The sequence below is a fragment of the Chionomys nivalis genome, chromosome 18 (assembly GCF_950005125.1).
Source record: "Chionomys nivalis chromosome 18, mChiNiv1.1, whole genome shotgun sequence".
Taxonomy (NCBI): domain Eukaryota; kingdom Metazoa; phylum Chordata; class Mammalia; order Rodentia; family Cricetidae; genus Chionomys; species Chionomys nivalis.
Window position 1 is genome coordinate 40076982 of NC_080103.1, and position 17237 is coordinate 40094218.

Consider the following 17237-nt stretch of genomic DNA (forward strand, 5'->3'; position numbering starts at 1 on the left):
TTTAAGGCAAGTCAGAGGGTAACCTGGGCTACAAGCCAAGAACCTGTTCCAGAAAAATAAACAATAAATGTTAAGAAAAATCCTTTCCACCGGCGCACAGAAATCCAATCACGCCAAATTAAACCGGGAAGTGGGGGTGGGGGGGAGGCTGGGATGGATGCCAGGGACTGGGGTGAAGCTCCCAATTTAACATTACAATAAGGGTCTAGGGTTTTAACTGAGGATTGCTCCCACATAAACTTACTGCATTCTGTCCAGTTGTGGAAGACATATTCCTGGAACAGGATACCTCTCTGGTAGAAGAATTAAATGAGCCAAGTCTTCCTTTAAAATTCTGGTGGTAAAGCTGGTTGGAACCTCAGAGATCAGCTCTCAACCACTGTATCCTAGAGCGATGTCCAATGATCTCTGCCTGTCTACACCCTCTCTTCCTAATCTACGGTTATCCTTTCACTAAGGTATTTAGAATTTTAAGGAGTGGTGATTGTTAATTTCCCCTTCCTCGAAATTAGACAGAGGCCCTAGAGGAAGTGAGCTTCTCAACCTGTGGGTCGGACGCAACTCGGACTGCGAATCAGTTGTTTACATTCCGATTCATAACAGTAGTAAATCGCAATGATGAAGTACACAACTAAATAATTTTATGGTTGGGGGTGGTCACCACAACATGAGCTGTATTAAAGGGTCACAGCATTAGGAAAGTTGAGAACCACGGCTCTGATTGAGAAAGGGGTCCGTTCCCAACGACCCTCAGACGGACAAGCCACTTACAGTGCTAAGACTGCAGCAGGTTATGAGTTCCCCATAATGACCCAAGTTCTGTAGTGTACGTGGCAGTCACGTGCTCAAACAAACCCCTGCACTGGACCCCTGGCCATGACGGCAGAGTCCCAAAAGAACGCTGTGCCGCTGCGGTCGTCCTTCGTTGTGGCGCAACTCACTGTGGTGCTGAACCAACCAAAGCAACGAAAACGTCTAGGGCACGGACGGGGTTTTTTATGACCCCACAGAGGTAGGACGGAAAGTTACCGGGAGCGTTCCAGGGACCACGTGGGCGAGGTAGTCGCCAGCGCCCATGCTCCTGCGCAGGCGCACTGTGTAGGACTCGGCCCGGGTGAGAGGCGCGCGCCCCCGCCGGCCCGCCCCTCCGCGCGGCTGAGTAACGGCGCGCGCGCCCGCGAGCGCGGAGGAGGCCGGGACCTGAGCCGGAGCGCGCGCCGCTGCCCAGCCCGGCCGCCCGGCCACCCGGCCGCGCAGCTAGATGGTGGCCCCGCGGCCCGCGCCCGCCCGGGGCCCCGCGCTCCCGCTCCCGCTCCTGCTCCTGCTTCTGCTGGCCGCTGCGCGAGGCCAGGAACAGGACCAGACCACTGACTGGAGGGCCACCCTCAAGACCATCCGCAACGGCATCCACAAGATCGACACGTACCTCAACGCCGCGCTCGACCTGCTGGGCGGCGAGGACGGGCTCTGCCAGTACAAGTGCCGCGACGGTGCGGGGGGGAATGGGGGACGGGGCGGGGGAACGGGGCGACAGGTGCGGGGGATGGGGGACGGGGCGGGGGAATGGGGCGACAGGTGCGGGGCGGGGGATAGGGGGACAGGTGCGGGACGGGGGGAATGGGGGACAGGTGCCGGGCAAGAGGGGGGGACAGGTGCGGGGCGGGAGGGATGGGGGGGACAGGTGCAGGGCAGAGGGATGGGAGCACAGATGCGGGCGGGGGGGGTGGAGGGACAAGTGCGGGACAGGGGGATGGGGGACAGGTGCCAGACAGGGGGATAGGGCCACAGGTGCAGGGCAGAGGGATGGGAGCACAGATGCGGGTCAGGGGGATGGAGGGGACACAGTGCGGGGCAGGGGGGATGGGGGACAGGTGCCAAACAGGGGGATAGGGCCATAGGTGCAGACCAGGGGTATGGAGGGACAAGTGCGGGGCAGAAGAATGGAGGGACACGTGCGGGACAGGGTGCTGGGGGAACAGGTGCAGGCAGACCTTGACGGCGTCCTCGGGTGTGGAAAGAGTGATGAGCAGCGCTTGGAGCGTGCTGTTCTTGGGATTGAGCAATCTGGGAACAAACGTGACAGGTCTCCATTGTGCACGGTCTGCTCACTCGACTCTCCATTACGTCTGGTTTCTTTCCCACCCTCCCTCCCCATTTTCTTTTCCGGCGATTGCACAGAGTTGCCTAAGAACTCACTGATTGATGTAGGGACTCTGGAAGTGGAGTGGAACATACTGATTTTAGCGCAGGCGGACACACACACAAATATCTTGTAATTTAGTCAGCTGAGAAAAGAAAAAGCCAAAAGAGAATTTTAAAGCCATCAGTTGATTTTAAGTGGCGTTTGGTTGTTATCCTGCAAAGCTAAGAAAAATAAATTGTGACTTTTGTACAGATATTTGGTGTACTTGGTTTTTGAGGGAGGTGTACTGGATTGAAAGAGTTCTACTAACTTCTAGAAAACAGTGTATTAAAACTTGAAGTTTTAGCCGGGCGGTGGTGGCGCACGCCTTTAATCCCAGCACTCGAGAGGTAGAGGCAGGCGGATCTCTGGGAGTTCGAGGCCAGCCTGATCTACAAGAGCTAGTTCCGGGACGGGCACCAAAGCTACAGAGAAACCCTGTCTCGAAAAAACCAAAAAACCAAAAAAAAAAAAAAAAAAAAAATTTTAAGTTTTATTTTGCTTTGGTTTTTGAGTCTCAGGTAGCTCACACTGGCACCGAACTCAGTGTAGCTGAGGCTAGCCTTGAACTCTTGATTCCCTGCCTCAGCCTGTCCGGTGCTGGTATAACAGACACCCACTTGTATGCTTTGTAGCTTTCTTTCCTTGGATATCCGTGACTTCTCTTCCTTATGCTCTGTCCATATTGTAGTTTTTAGCTCAGTCCTTTCACAGTTTGAAACTATCTATTTGAATCTAAGAACTTGCTTCATGGCAGTGCAGATGGTAATACAGTCAGCACTCAAGGCAGCGATTTGGGTGTTTGGGGGTTTTGTTTTTGTTGTTGTTTATTTTGAGGTTTTTTTTGAGGGGATGGGACTTCTGTTTGGCAATTCAAACTGTTAGGACAGAACTTGAAAAATCAAGTTTCTTATGCAATTAGCCAAGGCTACCAGCTGAAGATAAAAGAAATCCATGACTTTAGTGAGAAAGCCTGATTGCAGAGTTGATGATCTTAATAAAATCCTGAAAAACTGCGATGCCACATGCAGCCTGTGCGCCTCCGTTAGGTGGAAAACCTCCACCTTTCTGTTTATACAGAACATGCGCCATTGCTTCTAATGATCTTCCTTTGCTTGTAAATTTTAGGCCTAAAGATTTCTACCAGTGAGCCCCAAGAAGAATATTTTTGTTCTTGTAAAATGTATCGGGTACTTTGTGGGTAACAAGGGTTAAATGATAACTTTGCTAAGGCAAAAGCTCTAACTTAATTCCTGAGTTATCCATTATGCAAATATTAGTCTTGACCATGTGTCAGGAGTTGATAGACTGGGGATTCATCCCTGGCTTCGTTCTGGTGGGGAAAAGCGGGCTATGAGTCAAGAGCTGTGTGCTCACTGATGTGCTGTGAGCCATGCCTTGAAACAATAAACTTCCTCCACATAAGTGGAAGACTGCCACAGTGGTACTGGGAAGTACTGGGAACCGTTTGCCCCTGAGATAGGATGCTCCAGGACAGAAGACCGTCTCAGGATTGGAAAGTAGCAAGAATGCTTGGTGGTAATCAGGGCAGGATCGTCCCAGGCCAAGGGAACAGTGAGTACACAGTTGCAGAGGACAGGACCATAGGAAGGCCAGTCAGTGTGACCCTGAGGGTGCAGCCTGTGGCAACAGAAAGATACAGCTGCTCTTCACAGAGACAAGGAAGGCCTGGGGCTGTAGAGCTGCTTACATTGAGAGCATCTCAGACCGATGCTATTCCTCCGAAAAGGCTGCTTTAAACTTTCCTTTTTCGTGTTTTCATTTCCTTCAAGGCTCACAGAATTTGCCACCAAGCTCTTAGGTAGGACAAGAACTGTCGAATGCAGCAAATGTGTGCACGCCCCTGTAGCTTCCCTGTCCCTGGGAGCTTAGTGGTGCACACACTTCTTCCCTTGGATAGGGAAATGCCTTTGTGAGTTATGTGAGGAACAATTTTATGTTTGCCACTTTTCTTTTACTTGTGGATGCACACGTGTGTGTGCATGTGTGTGGTGCATGCAAGTGGGTGTTGAGTGCTGGGCACATGGAGAGGCCGAGAGAGATTGTTGACTGACTTTCTCGGTTACACCTTGCTCCCTTAGGACAGTGTCTCTCTCTGAAAGCGAGCACACTGATATGCCTAGGCTAGCCCACCAGTGAGCTCCAGGCATCTGCCCATCTCTGTCTCCCGACACTGGGGTTGCAGGCACACACTCCTCTGCCCAGCCATTTACTGGGTGCTAAGGATTTGAACTCTGCTCTGGCTCAGTGTGGCATAACAACCACCCTTACCCACTTGAGCCAGCTTCCCAGCCCTTAATTTTTTTTTCTCCCTGACATATAAGGAAATTAAGGGAGAAAACTTTTCCATTTCTGTTGAAAAATAGAGGACAAAATAGCTTCTAAAGTGCTTTTAGAGTTTTGAATAAGTTGTTAATTTCTCTAGTTTTATATACGCTAACAGGAGCCTCTAAGTGTTGTGCTGAGAATTAAGCATCCGTGGAGGTAGGGAAGCCATGTGCAGGGTCCAGACAAAAGGTGGCAGTGATTCTGTCTAATTTGGGAGGAGTCAGAGTGATGAGCAAGGGTTGAATTTACAGTACACTTTGAAGGAAGAGCCTAAAGGATTTGCAGTTGGCTTGGCAGTACTTGTGACTGGGGCAGAAAATGATAGCAGAGGTGATGGAGGAGAGAGCGGAGGGGAACACTGGAGGCATGTCCTTGCGTGTGAAAAGTGTGGTTTCTAGTGTGCAAAGGGAGAGACTGGTCAGGAGCAGGCAGCACACCCCTGTTACTAGGTGGAAGTAGGAAGTGGGCACATGCTAGGTTCTGATTGCCTACTTTTTAACAAAGAAGGAATGAAGCCATCAACTTCTAGGAGTCCTAAGAATGAAGATGTTGGGTGACCTCGGGTGGGTGGAGAGTTACTCTCGGGGCCACATGGAGGTGGATGGTTTAGGTTTGTCCCCACTGTCCGTCCTGCATACACAGTGGTAGGGTCTTTGTGTGAGCCAGTTACCATCTCTAAGAGTCTCACCTGCTTCATTTTTCTCAGGCAAGATGAGTGAGTCTGTTTGAGAGTATTTATATCAAATTTAAAAAAAAATAATGTGGGGGTGGGGTGAGAGGTAGGAAGAGAGAATGGTAAGTTTCTCAATTCCTGTAAATTCTTGGGTTTTTGATACATGGGGAGTTGAGAAAACAGTAAGAAGTTTATCATCCACGACGTATGTCAGTGGTTCTCAGCTGTCCTGATGCTGAGACCGTTTTATGCAGTTCCTCATGTTGTGGTGACCCTCAACCATACAGTTATTTTGTGCTATGTCATAACTATAATTTTGCTACTGTTATGAATCATAATGTAAATGTGAGATATGCTGGGTAGTCTTAGGCGACCCTGTAAAAGGGTCATTTGACCCCCAGAAGATCGCGACCCACAGGTTGAGAACCACTAAGTTAAGTCAAAAGGGACAAGCAATGAATGACCTTCCTACACAGGTGTACTCTTGGGTTTAGGTCTTCCTCCTATTTCTTTCTTTTCTTAGTTTTCTGCATCTTCTTATGGAATCTGGGGAGCCATGGCTACAACACCTCATGATGTTGTGGTTTGACTCTAAGTGTGGTCCTTCCGTTAATGAACTTGTATTGCTTTGTAAAAGCCATTAACAGTAGAAATGTTTAAATTTTCATGTTCAGCATCTCATAACACCGCTTATAGCAATATTTTAAATAGTATTAGTACTTAATTTGGCACCTGACTTGGCTCAGTATTTTTTATTTTATTTTATCTTATGTGTGTGAATGTTTTGCCTGTGTGTAGGTATGCTTATCACATGTTTGTAGTGCCTTCAGAGACCAGAAGAGGGCATTGACCCTGGAGCTGAAGTTACAGACTGTTGTGAGCCTCTGTCTGGGTGCTAGGAACCAAATCTGGGTCCTGTGCAAAAGAAGCAAGTGTACCTAACTGCTGAGCCAACTCTACACAGCTCACGAATAAATTCCATTTTTAATAAGTAGCTTTATATATAATTTGTTCTAAATAATTATCTTTGTCCTGGAATTCACTTGGTAGACCAGGCTGGCCTTGAACTCACTGAAATCCACTTGCTTCTGCCCCCCCAAGTGCTGGGATTAAAAGTGTGCGCCACTTTTTTTTTTTTTAGCCCAGCTAACTAATTCTTAAGTTTAAATTTGTTTATTGAGTATGTGTTCATGTAATTTTATTGGGGGAGAGGTACAGAGAGAGAGAGAGGAGAGAGAAATAGAGGGGGGGAATGGACACATGAATATGCCATGGTATACATGTGGAGGTCAGGGGACAGCATTTGGGAAGTGGCTCTCTCCTTTCCATGCGGGACCTAGGGATCGGACTCAGGTCAGGTTTGCAGGGGAAGAGCTTTTGCCTACAGACCCATCTTTCGAGCCTTGAAATAATAATTTAATTTACAGGTGAATTTAGAACTTTAAAACACTGAGCTGTCCTCTCATGTTCGTGGTAGGTTTGTCTGTCCTGTTGGAAAAAAAAGCTTTTCATTTTGGCAGACTATTCCCCTTTTTCTCATCTAGTAATTTCTTGGGTGTTTATTACCTGCTAGGCATCTTCTAGGAATGGAGGACAAAGCTCATCTCATAGAAACTGTTCTGCTAACCTGGCTCAGAGACATCAGAAAGAAAACAACCAACCTTGGTGCGTGTGTCAGATAGAGATGCGAAGATGCTGTTTTTAGGTGGGGTGAGCTGGGCAGACTGAGATAAGTGACGTCAGCGGGTTGTTCTGAAGAGACCCCAGACTAACCTCACATGCCCCTTTCAGTGCGGATGTTGGGGTCGTGCCCAGCATTTATCCCAGTCTTCCTTCCGGCGTCTCATATCCGGCAGGTGTGGGTCTTTCCTATTCAGCGTCGTCAGTTTCCCTCTGAGGGGCAGCCCTAGGCTGTCACCTTCGCACTTTGCCTTGGAGCTTCGCTACCATCTCTGCTCCCTGCCCCCCTCTCCTGCATCCTCAGGGCAGGCGTGTTTGCTTGGGACTTTTTCCTCATTTCATTTGCTTCTGATCATCCTCTTGCTCGGCAGTAATTGTCCTTTAAGAAGAAAGTACGTACGTGTACTGGTGGAATACGTACATGCCTATGTTAGGTCACTGCCACAGCAGTCATCGAGCCGTCAAAAAGCATTTCTATCCATGGGGAATGGAGAAAAACTAGAGAAGGTACAAAGGAAAGACAGAGCATTGCTGGATGAACAGAAAAGGAAATCCATTCCAAGTTCTAAAAAGAGGTAGACAGTTAAGAGGATGCTAGAAGCCTTCAATTACCTTCGTTTTCTTTTGCTTTGTATCAGCCGCGTGGAGGTGGGAATGTTTGGGTATGAATGGCGCCCATGTCTGTAGACTTGCAGTTGGGAAGGGGAATGTACATGTCTTCTGAACACGCAGAAACATAGGACAAGCTGTCATTTTCGAATGCTAAGCCCAGCCTGTTTTCCTTCAGCTTCCTGACAGGTTTTTATGTGATGTGCTTCCGAATTTAAAATAGTTGTTAACCTGAAAAAGCTGTATATAGCCAATGCCCTCTTTTCTGAACACACTATAGTGTGTTTGTAATGCTTTTAAAAGTTTTATTAATAGGTGGGCTCGTTGATTAATATATATCTCTACACCAGTGGTTTTCAACCTTCCTAAGGCTGCAACTCTTTAATACGGTTCCTCATGTGGTGGTGACCCCAACTATAAAATTATCTTTGCTGCTATTTCATGACTGTAATTTTGCTACTGTTATTAATCATAATGTAAGTATCTGATATGCAGGATATCTGATACGTGACCCCTGGGAAGGGGTTGTTGGCCACACGGGGGTTATGACCCACAGCTTGAGAACGGCTGCTCTGGAGGTTTGTAAGCATTTGAAACCACTCACTGTTAAAACTCATTCAAGAGAAAGCTTTCTACTGTGTTTAAGGAACTGGAGTGTGTTTCCGAAGAACACTTTGCCAGTTTTGCCTTCCTTCCAGTTTTGTACTTTTTAGAGTATGGCTTGTCCCGTTTAAAACTGAAATTTCATCTCCATTAAAAGGTGTAGGACTAAGAGGTGAAGCCTTTACGAGATGCAGGGGACTCTGCCCTCATGAATTGATCGGTCTGCGTCTACTTCATGGATCGATGGGGTTGTCTTGTGACTGAGCGTGCACTAAAAGCCTGTCTGGCTGGTTTCTCCCGCTCTGCTCTCCCGTCATGCGATGCCCTGCCCTTTCTGAGGATGGAGCCGGCAAAAAGGCCATAGCTAGCTACAACTCCTGAACTTTGGACCCAAAGTGTAAGCCAGAATAAACCTCCTTTAGTTACCGCGGCTACTTTGATATTAGCAGCAGGAAATAGCCTGGGCTGGAGGTATAGCCCAGGCTAGAACTCTGGCCTCACGTTCACAATTTACAAAGCCCAGTGCTGAAGTAAGGAAGGAAGGAAGGAAGGAAGGAAGGAAGGAAGGAAGGAAGGAAGGAAGGAAGGAAGGAAGGAAGGAAGGAAGGAAGGAAGGAAGGAAGGAAGGAAAACGAACAAGGCATCATCTGCTTCTATGTAGGGCTTTTAACCATAGATAAAAATGTGTAGTTTCTCATGATAGGCCCATGGGAACAGTAAACTAGCAGACACTTGACTTAAGCAAAGTCACGACTGGCCGAGAGGTGTCCCAAAGGTTCAGACTGATAACATCATCACTGCTGCTAGAGAGGATTCATCTATAGCAAGATGCTGCTTGCCTCAGTCCTGATTAATATCTGTGGCTCAGGTTTATGAGCCCAGGCAGCACTAGGCAAATAGCTCTAGATAGAAATATCATTAAACAATCATAGATGAGGGGCTGGAGAGATGGCTCAGAGGTTAAGAGCAGTGACTGCTCTTCCAGAGGTCCTGCATTTAATTCCCATCAACCACTTCATGGCTCACAACCATCTAGAATGAGATCTGCTGCCCTCTTCTGGTGTGCAGGCATGCATGCAGGCAGAAAGTTGTATACATAATAAACAAATCTTTAAAAAAATAGTCGTGGATGAAACAATGGGGGATGACTGTATAAAGCCAGCAGAATGGATTCTGTAACTGGTCTGAAAAAACTAATTACAGAAGTGCCGAAGTTCTAGAAGTATTTATATATGCTTTGACTTTTTTGAGACAGGGTCCCTCTATGTAGCCCTGGCTATCCTGGCACTCACTATGTAAACCAGGTTGACCTGGAACTCAGAGAAATCCTCCAACTTCTGCCTCCTGGGTGCTGAGATTAAAGGCTTGCACCACTGTGCCTGACTAGGAGTAGATATTCTTAAAGCTCAGTTTTCGAAAGTACTTTCTTTGTACTGCCACCATTTAATAGTTTAGCCCTGAGATATCGCTTCCATAGCTGTGTTAAAATGAATGTTGTATTGCCTCAAAAGGGTCCATCATATCAAATGGCATTAAGTTTGGGGTGCCACATTTTACAGTTTATATTTATTAATATGTGTATGATGTTTGTGTGGGGGTGCATGCATTCTATGGTGTGCATGTGGGGGTCAAGAGGAACACTCATGATAATCTGTTCTCTTTGTCATGTTGCATTTCCTTATGAAGAAGCACATAATAAATGAAGAGGCAGATTGACGTGGTGTGTTAGAAATCATGGAGGTTAGAAGTATCACCAGGAAAAGCCACACTGAGACGTGAATGTTACTCTGTTTGGGCTGCTACAACAAAATGGTATAAACTGGGCAGTTAGAAACAGACTTTCTTATTAGCTGCATTCGTGAAACAGTCGGCTGCTGAGAATGGAGTCAGAATTGATGGTCCTACCGTGCCCGACAGCATACTGAAACTATCTCTGCATAGCCTCGTCTTCCTTAGATTGGGCTGTAGCTGTGCTGATCGTTCACACACGTGATGTCATATCATGAGCACCTTTGAGCTCTCCAGTGGTCCAGGATAAGCTATTGCATGTTTCGACAGGGTATGCTTATAAACAGTAACTGCCTTCATGAACACATTTGCATATGTTCTGCAATAATTCCATGATCAGCCCTTCTAGTACTCATCAAAATAAATGCAACATTTCTTAAGTTTTGTCCAACTCAATAGTACACATCTTCAAGGCTAGTCCAGCACATTGTATACCTTTACAAATATGTATTTTATTTTTTCCATATTTTATACTAAATATGACAACCTTTGTATTTTACATAGGATCGAAGCCTCTTCCACGCTATGGATTTAAACCGTCCCCACCAAATGGATGTGGCTCTCCATTGTTCGGTGTTCATGTAAATAACTTTTTTCTTTGATAAGTTTTGTGATTGTTAGTTTAATATTTTTAAGTGTGTCTTCAAGCTCACAAATAATTTTGCTTACTGTAATGATCGTGTTTATTATGTTCTGATAAAACACATTTAACAACTAAGCAATACTAAATGGAACTAAAATAATGATTTACTTTTTACCTTGTATAGCTATCTCATAAATAGTATTTTATAAGTATCACAAACAGAACTTGAAAATGTAAAGTGCAAAGTTCCACCGCTTAGGGAGAAAGAGAGTAGATCAGTCGCTCTTTCTGTATAAAACTGGGGCTAATGGGGGTGGCAGTGTAGGCATTACACAGTTGTTATTGGGGAGACTAGATGGGCCAGTAGCCACAGGTAGAGGGTGTGTTTATGAAAACAACTCCTATCTGTGAGGGTTGTGTAAGTTAATTGAAATAACTCAAGGATAAATTATAAATTTAGGTAATGCTATCTCTGGCTAATGGAGAAATGCTTAAAATTTAAAAAAAAAATAATAAACCACCATTTGAATCGTAGGCAGTTAAGAATTTTCTGCAACATTTCACACATAGAAGGTACATTTCTTTGGAGGGGGAGACAAATCCTCTGAAATATTCTAAGATCGTAGTTGTTTAGGCCCTGGAGAAGTCTTCTAATGCTCTTAGGCCTGTTTGTTACTTTCAAAGCTATGCCTTGGGTGGAGGTGCTAGGGAGATGGCTCACTGGGAAAGACTGCATCTGTACAGGGTGGGGACTTGAGTTCGAATCCCCCACACCAACATACAAGCCAGGCCTGGCCACGTGGGCCTGTGACCCTAGTGTTGAAGGATGGAGACAGGCAGACCCTGAGAGCTCTCTAGATAATCTGTAGCCAAAACAGTGGTCCAGGTTCAGTGAGAGACTTTGTCTCAGGGTATGAGGCGGATAGCGATAGAGGAAGACATCCTATATCCTCCTCTGGCTTCCCACCTCTGGCCCCTGTTCTTCACACACATGTGCTCACAGAAATAAAGTCAGTAAGAAAGTTAGTTGTGTGTTGTGTTTTGGACAGTTAAGAGTTGTGAAAGTTACTGACAGTTAACTCTAACATTGCAAGATGGAGGGGAGTGTGGTATGGCTGAAACGGCTGCGTGGCTAAGGGTGGGTAAGGAGAGCTGGGAGAGTCTGACACAGGAAGATTTACCGTAGACCTGTAAATGGGGGTGCTGTAGCAGTTGTCACTTAGTTCTGTGAAGTCCGTTTGAATAATCACCAGTGCTGGGAGGTTTGCATCCCACTGACCGTAATCCATGGAAATGCCTCCCACAGCTGAACATTGGCATCCCGTCCCTGACAAAGTGCTGCAACCAGCACGACAGGTGCTACGAGACCTGTGGGAAAAGCAAGAACGACTGTGACGAGGAGTTCCAGTACTGCCTCTCCAAGATCTGCCGGGACGTGCAGAAGACTCTGGGGCTCGCTCAGAACGTCCAGGGTAAGGAGGGGCCTGCGGCCGGGACTCAGGTGTTTTTAATACTGTGTAAACACATACATGCTCAGTGTAAAAGCATACCAAAGGAGCGTCTTCACAGTCATCAGTTGCTAGGATACAACCTCTTCAGTGCCTGGAGTGAGGAGCTGGCCGGTCGCTTGGTAATCTAAAATTATACACAGCTGCAAAAGCAGTGTTGAGAAAACTTGGAGTTTCTGAGGCAAAGGGAAGAATTCATGTACCTTGTGCCCTGGAATATGTATCTGATTGTTCCAAAGTGAAACATTGAAGCCTTGAAGCACATTGGCATGGGGATGTTGTAATAAAATGTAATAGATTAAAGTTGGTTATAGGCAACAGAAACCTCTATGGCCAAATCTGGTCAGCTGGTCACTAACGCTGCCCTCTGATTCAAGGTAAACTTTATTGTCAGTCTCAGAGTGTCAGTGCGAACAAACCCCACAGCAATAGACAGTCGTAGCACCAGTGAATTTGAGAGTGCAGTTCAGCTGCTAGATTGACAGCTCATGTGCCGTGATATCAGAACTCAGGAGGCTGCACGTTGCTCGACTTTTCCTGGGGATGTGTAAAGAAACATCTGTTCATACTAGATAGGGCACCAATAACAGACCAAGGAAACAGGTCCATCAAAGTCCAGCTTGGTAAGCCGGTGAGTTCAGTGAGGTTCCTTACAGGAACACAGGTGATGTCACTAGAAGCTCCACTCCAGCATGGGTGAGAGATCTTGAGAATGCTGCTTCATCAGAGTCCCGAGCCCCAGTCCACCTTCCACTTCATGTGCACACTTGCATCCATAGGACCAAGTACAGCTGGGATGCACATGGAAAAGGTGGCTGGAGTCTCAGGGAGGGCACGTTAACACCCCCTCTACTATCACGACAGACCAGCTTTCACTGTATTGTTTCGCTTATTTTATGGTCATGACTGTAGTGCCCAGGCATTCTGTAGGTCACGACAGCAGTCTCTGCCCCATGATGACTGACGGTCAGGTCAGGTCCAGAGAAAGCAGCTTCACTACAATGCTGCATGAACCCTTTAGCTCTTGGATTCTTTCTGCTCTCTCTTGCTCCCCTTAACCGTTTTTGTGATATTCACTGAGACTTGGAGAGGTGAGAGGTAGAGGTAGGTAAGTGTGTAAGAGCATGTGTGTGCATGTGCGCGCGCGTGTGTGTGTGCGCGCGCGCGTGTGTGTGTGTGTATGCGCACTCCGACATACGCATGTGGGCAATTCTTTTCTGAGAGTGGGTCTCTATGCCATGACGGCAGATACTTATCCTCAGTGTTTGACCAGTGATGAGACTCAACAGTAAGCAGTACCCACTGTAAAAATAAGCCTTCCTCCATGAACAAAGCACACAGCAGCAAAAATCTGTGGGCATCCACAAGAATGAGCATGTAACTGGCAATTTAACAAGCACATCACGTCTATCTAACAAAACAGCATTGCTCTGCACAGTGCAGCCTGCGATTTCCCCCAGGGTTTTGCCTTGGCTTACATACCAAACATGAATTCCCTGTGTGTGATAGGCCTTAAATCCGATCAGAAAGTATTTGGTTGTGCCCATAACAACTATACCATAGGGCATCAGCGGGCACATCTTACATGGCATGTTGGTGGCATTAGCACAGAGGGCCATACCAAAGCTGAACAGTGTTTGACAATACTTCTCTAGCAAGCTATCAAGTTTCAGCCTGCATATGTTAGTCATCAGGAAGAAACTTCCAGACTGTTCCCAACCCAATTTCATCATGTCTGATAAAGCCCAGCCATAGGGCTTACTCTCCAGTTATGGCATGTGACAGAAACGGGGCAGTGGAAATGATTCCACTCCAGTCTAGCATGGTGAACCAGTAACTTACAGGGACAGGGGTGAGTACTCTAAAGCACCCGCCCTCCCTAGAGCAGATGACGACTCACAGTGGCTGCATCGCCGAAGTCCAGCCTCCAGTCAGCCTTGTCCTAAGCCGAGCTGAAGTGTCTGTGGAAATATAAATGTCTGTTGAAGTAGGAGCATTTATAAGACTTTCCACTGGAAAGCCAAAGAATGCACTGTGCAATAAAGTCAGAAGTGGCAAAGAGGAGGCAGGAAAGAAGCCAGGCGGTGGTGGTGCACGCCTTCAATCTCAGCACTCGGGAGGCAGAGGCAGGCGGATCTCTGAGAGTTCGAGGCCAGCCTGGTCTAGAGAGAGAGTTCTAGGACAGGCTCTAAAGCTATAGAGAAATCCTAAAACAAACAAAAAGGAAGGAAAGAAAAGTAACATTTTAATGTATTTTCCTTAAAATATTGTGGTAGATAATGTATTCATTTTTTCTTTGGGTGCTCACAAAAACAAAAAACAAACAAACAAAAAACCAAGTGCTAGACAGGATGCCTGTGTCTTTCAGGGAACTTGTCCCGAGTAGATTGGCTGACTTTGAGCTCATGCTCTGGCTATTGCCTGCTCTAGACTGTCTCATGCTGTCGATCTGATTCTGAAATCCCAGGAAAACCTGTCCAGGAAGAGGTCTCTGCAGCAGAGGAAGCCTGAATTCGCCCTTTCACCCACTAGCCTGCTTTTGGCTACAGTAACAAACTGAACCTTGTTTTTTCCCTCAAAGAGACAGAGAAGTGGAGCCAAGTGCCTTGCAGTTCAGTGTGCCTTTCTCTTGTTTTTGTACTCGGAATGGCACAGTCTTTTGAAGAACTTTAAAAAGGACAAGTTTTAGCGCAAGATTCTCCCTTCATGTGAATATCTGAAGAAGGTTGTTTGGGCTGCTGAAAGCTGTTTTGTGGTTTAGCCCTGTGAATGTAGCGTGTCTGAGGTTTCTTAGAATTGGAAAGGTAAGTTGGTATCTTTATTATAGTTTTAAAAAATTTTAAACATACCAGGAGAAACTACTTTGGATTCCCATGAGCATCCATCCTGAAGCCAAATTTTAGAATTGGTCAAAGAAAGAGAATGGGTACTATTTAGTATGAGCATCTTCAATACATGTGATCAGTTCTTAGGAGCCGCTGGTCATAGTGATGCCTTGAGGTTTCTGAGATTTTTTTATTTACTTTTTTAAAAAAAATTATTAAATGTGTGTGTGTGTGCATGCACATAGACCACAGCACACTTGTGTGCGTGCAAGCACATAGACCACAGCACACGTGTGTGTATGTGCATGCACATAGACCACAGCACACGTGTGGAGATCAGAGGACACAGCCCATGGGGGATGGTTCTGACCTAGGACCTTTGCCCAGAGTCTTGTCTCCAGCCGGAGGTTTCTCTTTAAAGCTTCTTTCTAAGACCGGGGGTACAGCATGAGCTTAGCATGTTAGAGGCCCCAGCCTCACTCTCCAGCAGCAACAGCAGCAGATCCTCCCTTGCCATGTAAACTCTGCCATTGTCAGACATTGTTATTGGGATTACATTTCTCAGCTAAAACGAAAACTAACACTGATGACCCCATTTGTGTTTCATAAAGGTTATTACTTGTCTATAAAAATTGTTCTGAACAATTGAAATGGAGCATACATTCATATACATATGAAATATTATATATATATATGCACACATATATATGTAATGGAATCTGTATGGTGGGTTGCTGCTGTGAGGGACTGGGATGACTTTGACCTCCTACATGTTTGAGTGCACACTGAGGTGTAGTATGATTAATAAAAACCCAGAGACAGGCCGGGCGGTGGTGGCGCACACCTTTAATCCCAGCACTTGGGAAGCAGAGGCAGGCGGATCTCTGTGAGTTCGAGACCAGCCTGGTCTACAAGAGCTAGTTCCAGGACAGGCTCCAAAACCACAGAGAAACCCTATCTTGAAAAAAAAAAAAAACCCAGAGACAGATATTAGGGTTAAACTTGAAGACCAGAAAAACAAAGCAGCCAGCCACTGGCTCTTACCTGTACCTCAGTCCTGCCTCCAGGAATCCTCAGAATGAGACTGAGAGCTGTCTTGTCCCGTCTTATATTCCTCTCTAGTTTTGGGATTAAAGGTGTGCACCACTACCGCCTGGTTTCTGTGGCAAAGTAGTATGGCTACTGGGATTAGAGGTGTATGTCACCACTGCCTGGTCTGTGAGGCTGACCAGGGCAGCTGTTTTACTCTCTGATCTTCAGGCAAGAGTTATTTATTAAAATACAAATGAAATACCACTACACTGAGGGGTGTGGCCTGTGCTGCACCAGATACAGAGGTGGGGACAGAGCGTGCTTGGCTCCTGCCCAACAGTGATGACATGTCTTGACCCTGCAGCGTGTGAAACAACGGTGGAGCTCCTGTTTGACAGTGTCATACATTTGGGCTGCAAGCCATACCTGGACAGCCAGCGAGCCGCATGTTGGTGCCGTTATGAAGAGAAAACAGATCTGTAAGGAAGCCCCTGAAGCTGGTGGGCAGAATGAAGGACAGTCAACAAACTGATGTGTTCACCGCCTGAAACCACCTCATTTTTGGAATAGGTCATTGTAAGACCTTCCTAGACTGTGTTTTGATTTTAAAACCTCACAGTGAAAAGGGGTGGAGGGTGGGAAGAAGTAGAAAGGAGAGCATACTCAGGACTAGGAGTAGGTAGAGAGAGAGGACAGCATGCTTGCCTTCATGGACCTCGCTGTCAGTGGCTCCCCCAAAATGGCAGGAAAAGCTTGAAGACTGTGTGACTTGGTTTTCATAGCTGTACTTTTTACAATAAAAATGAGAGCAAATGTAAAATTCATTGTAAGAACTTTCTAACATTATTTTGAAATATAAATAATTAGACATATTATTTACTTTGAAATTTCAAATATGTACTTACACCAAGAGGAAGTAACTACTGTTTCTCTGTTTTAATTATGCATTAAGTGGTGTTTCTCTAGAGCCTTCTGAGATAGGATGCATCGTGTTGCTATGGTAACAAGGCTCCAAGTGTGCATTGCTTATACAGTTGGAACCGTCAGCTGGTACTTCTCTTCAGGGACAACCCAGGACATCTCAGTTTTGTGATGTGAACAATATTAAGAAACACAACACTCCCTTTTCACAAACCAGTTCTAACAAATGTCATCTTTTGCTATGAATTCTAGAAAAGATGAATTTAGTGAGGCAAGTCAGAGCACCATATGCTGTCAAGTTTGATGTTTAGTCCCTAACACCTCTGTTCCTCAGCTTATATTCTGGAGTATTTTTGAAAGAGCTCTTAATAAAAGTTATTCTTGATAATGTTTTTTTCTTGATTATTTCTTGAGTGTTTTCAAATCTTTCCTTGTGGAATCAAAGAGTATGGGAAAGGCGAAGTAGAAAGAACTGTCTCTTGGG

The 17237-nt window shown here is 46.0% G+C and overlaps 1 protein-coding gene across 1 annotated transcript; it reads left to right on the forward strand.

Moving 5' to 3' along the window:
* Positions 1–1176: 1176 nt before the first annotated feature.
* On the forward strand, positions 1177–17139 carry Pla2g12a (phospholipase A2 group XIIA). The gene is made up of 4 exons (XM_057793866.1): positions 1177–1490; positions 10389–10465; positions 11774–11939; positions 16197–17139. The coding sequence occupies exons 1-4, from the start codon at positions 1262–1264 to the stop codon at positions 16313–16315; spliced, it is 591 nt and encodes a 196-aa protein (XP_057649849.1). The 5' UTR covers positions 1177–1261; the 3' UTR covers positions 16316–17139.
* The last annotated feature ends 98 nt before the right edge of the window (positions 17140–17237 follow it).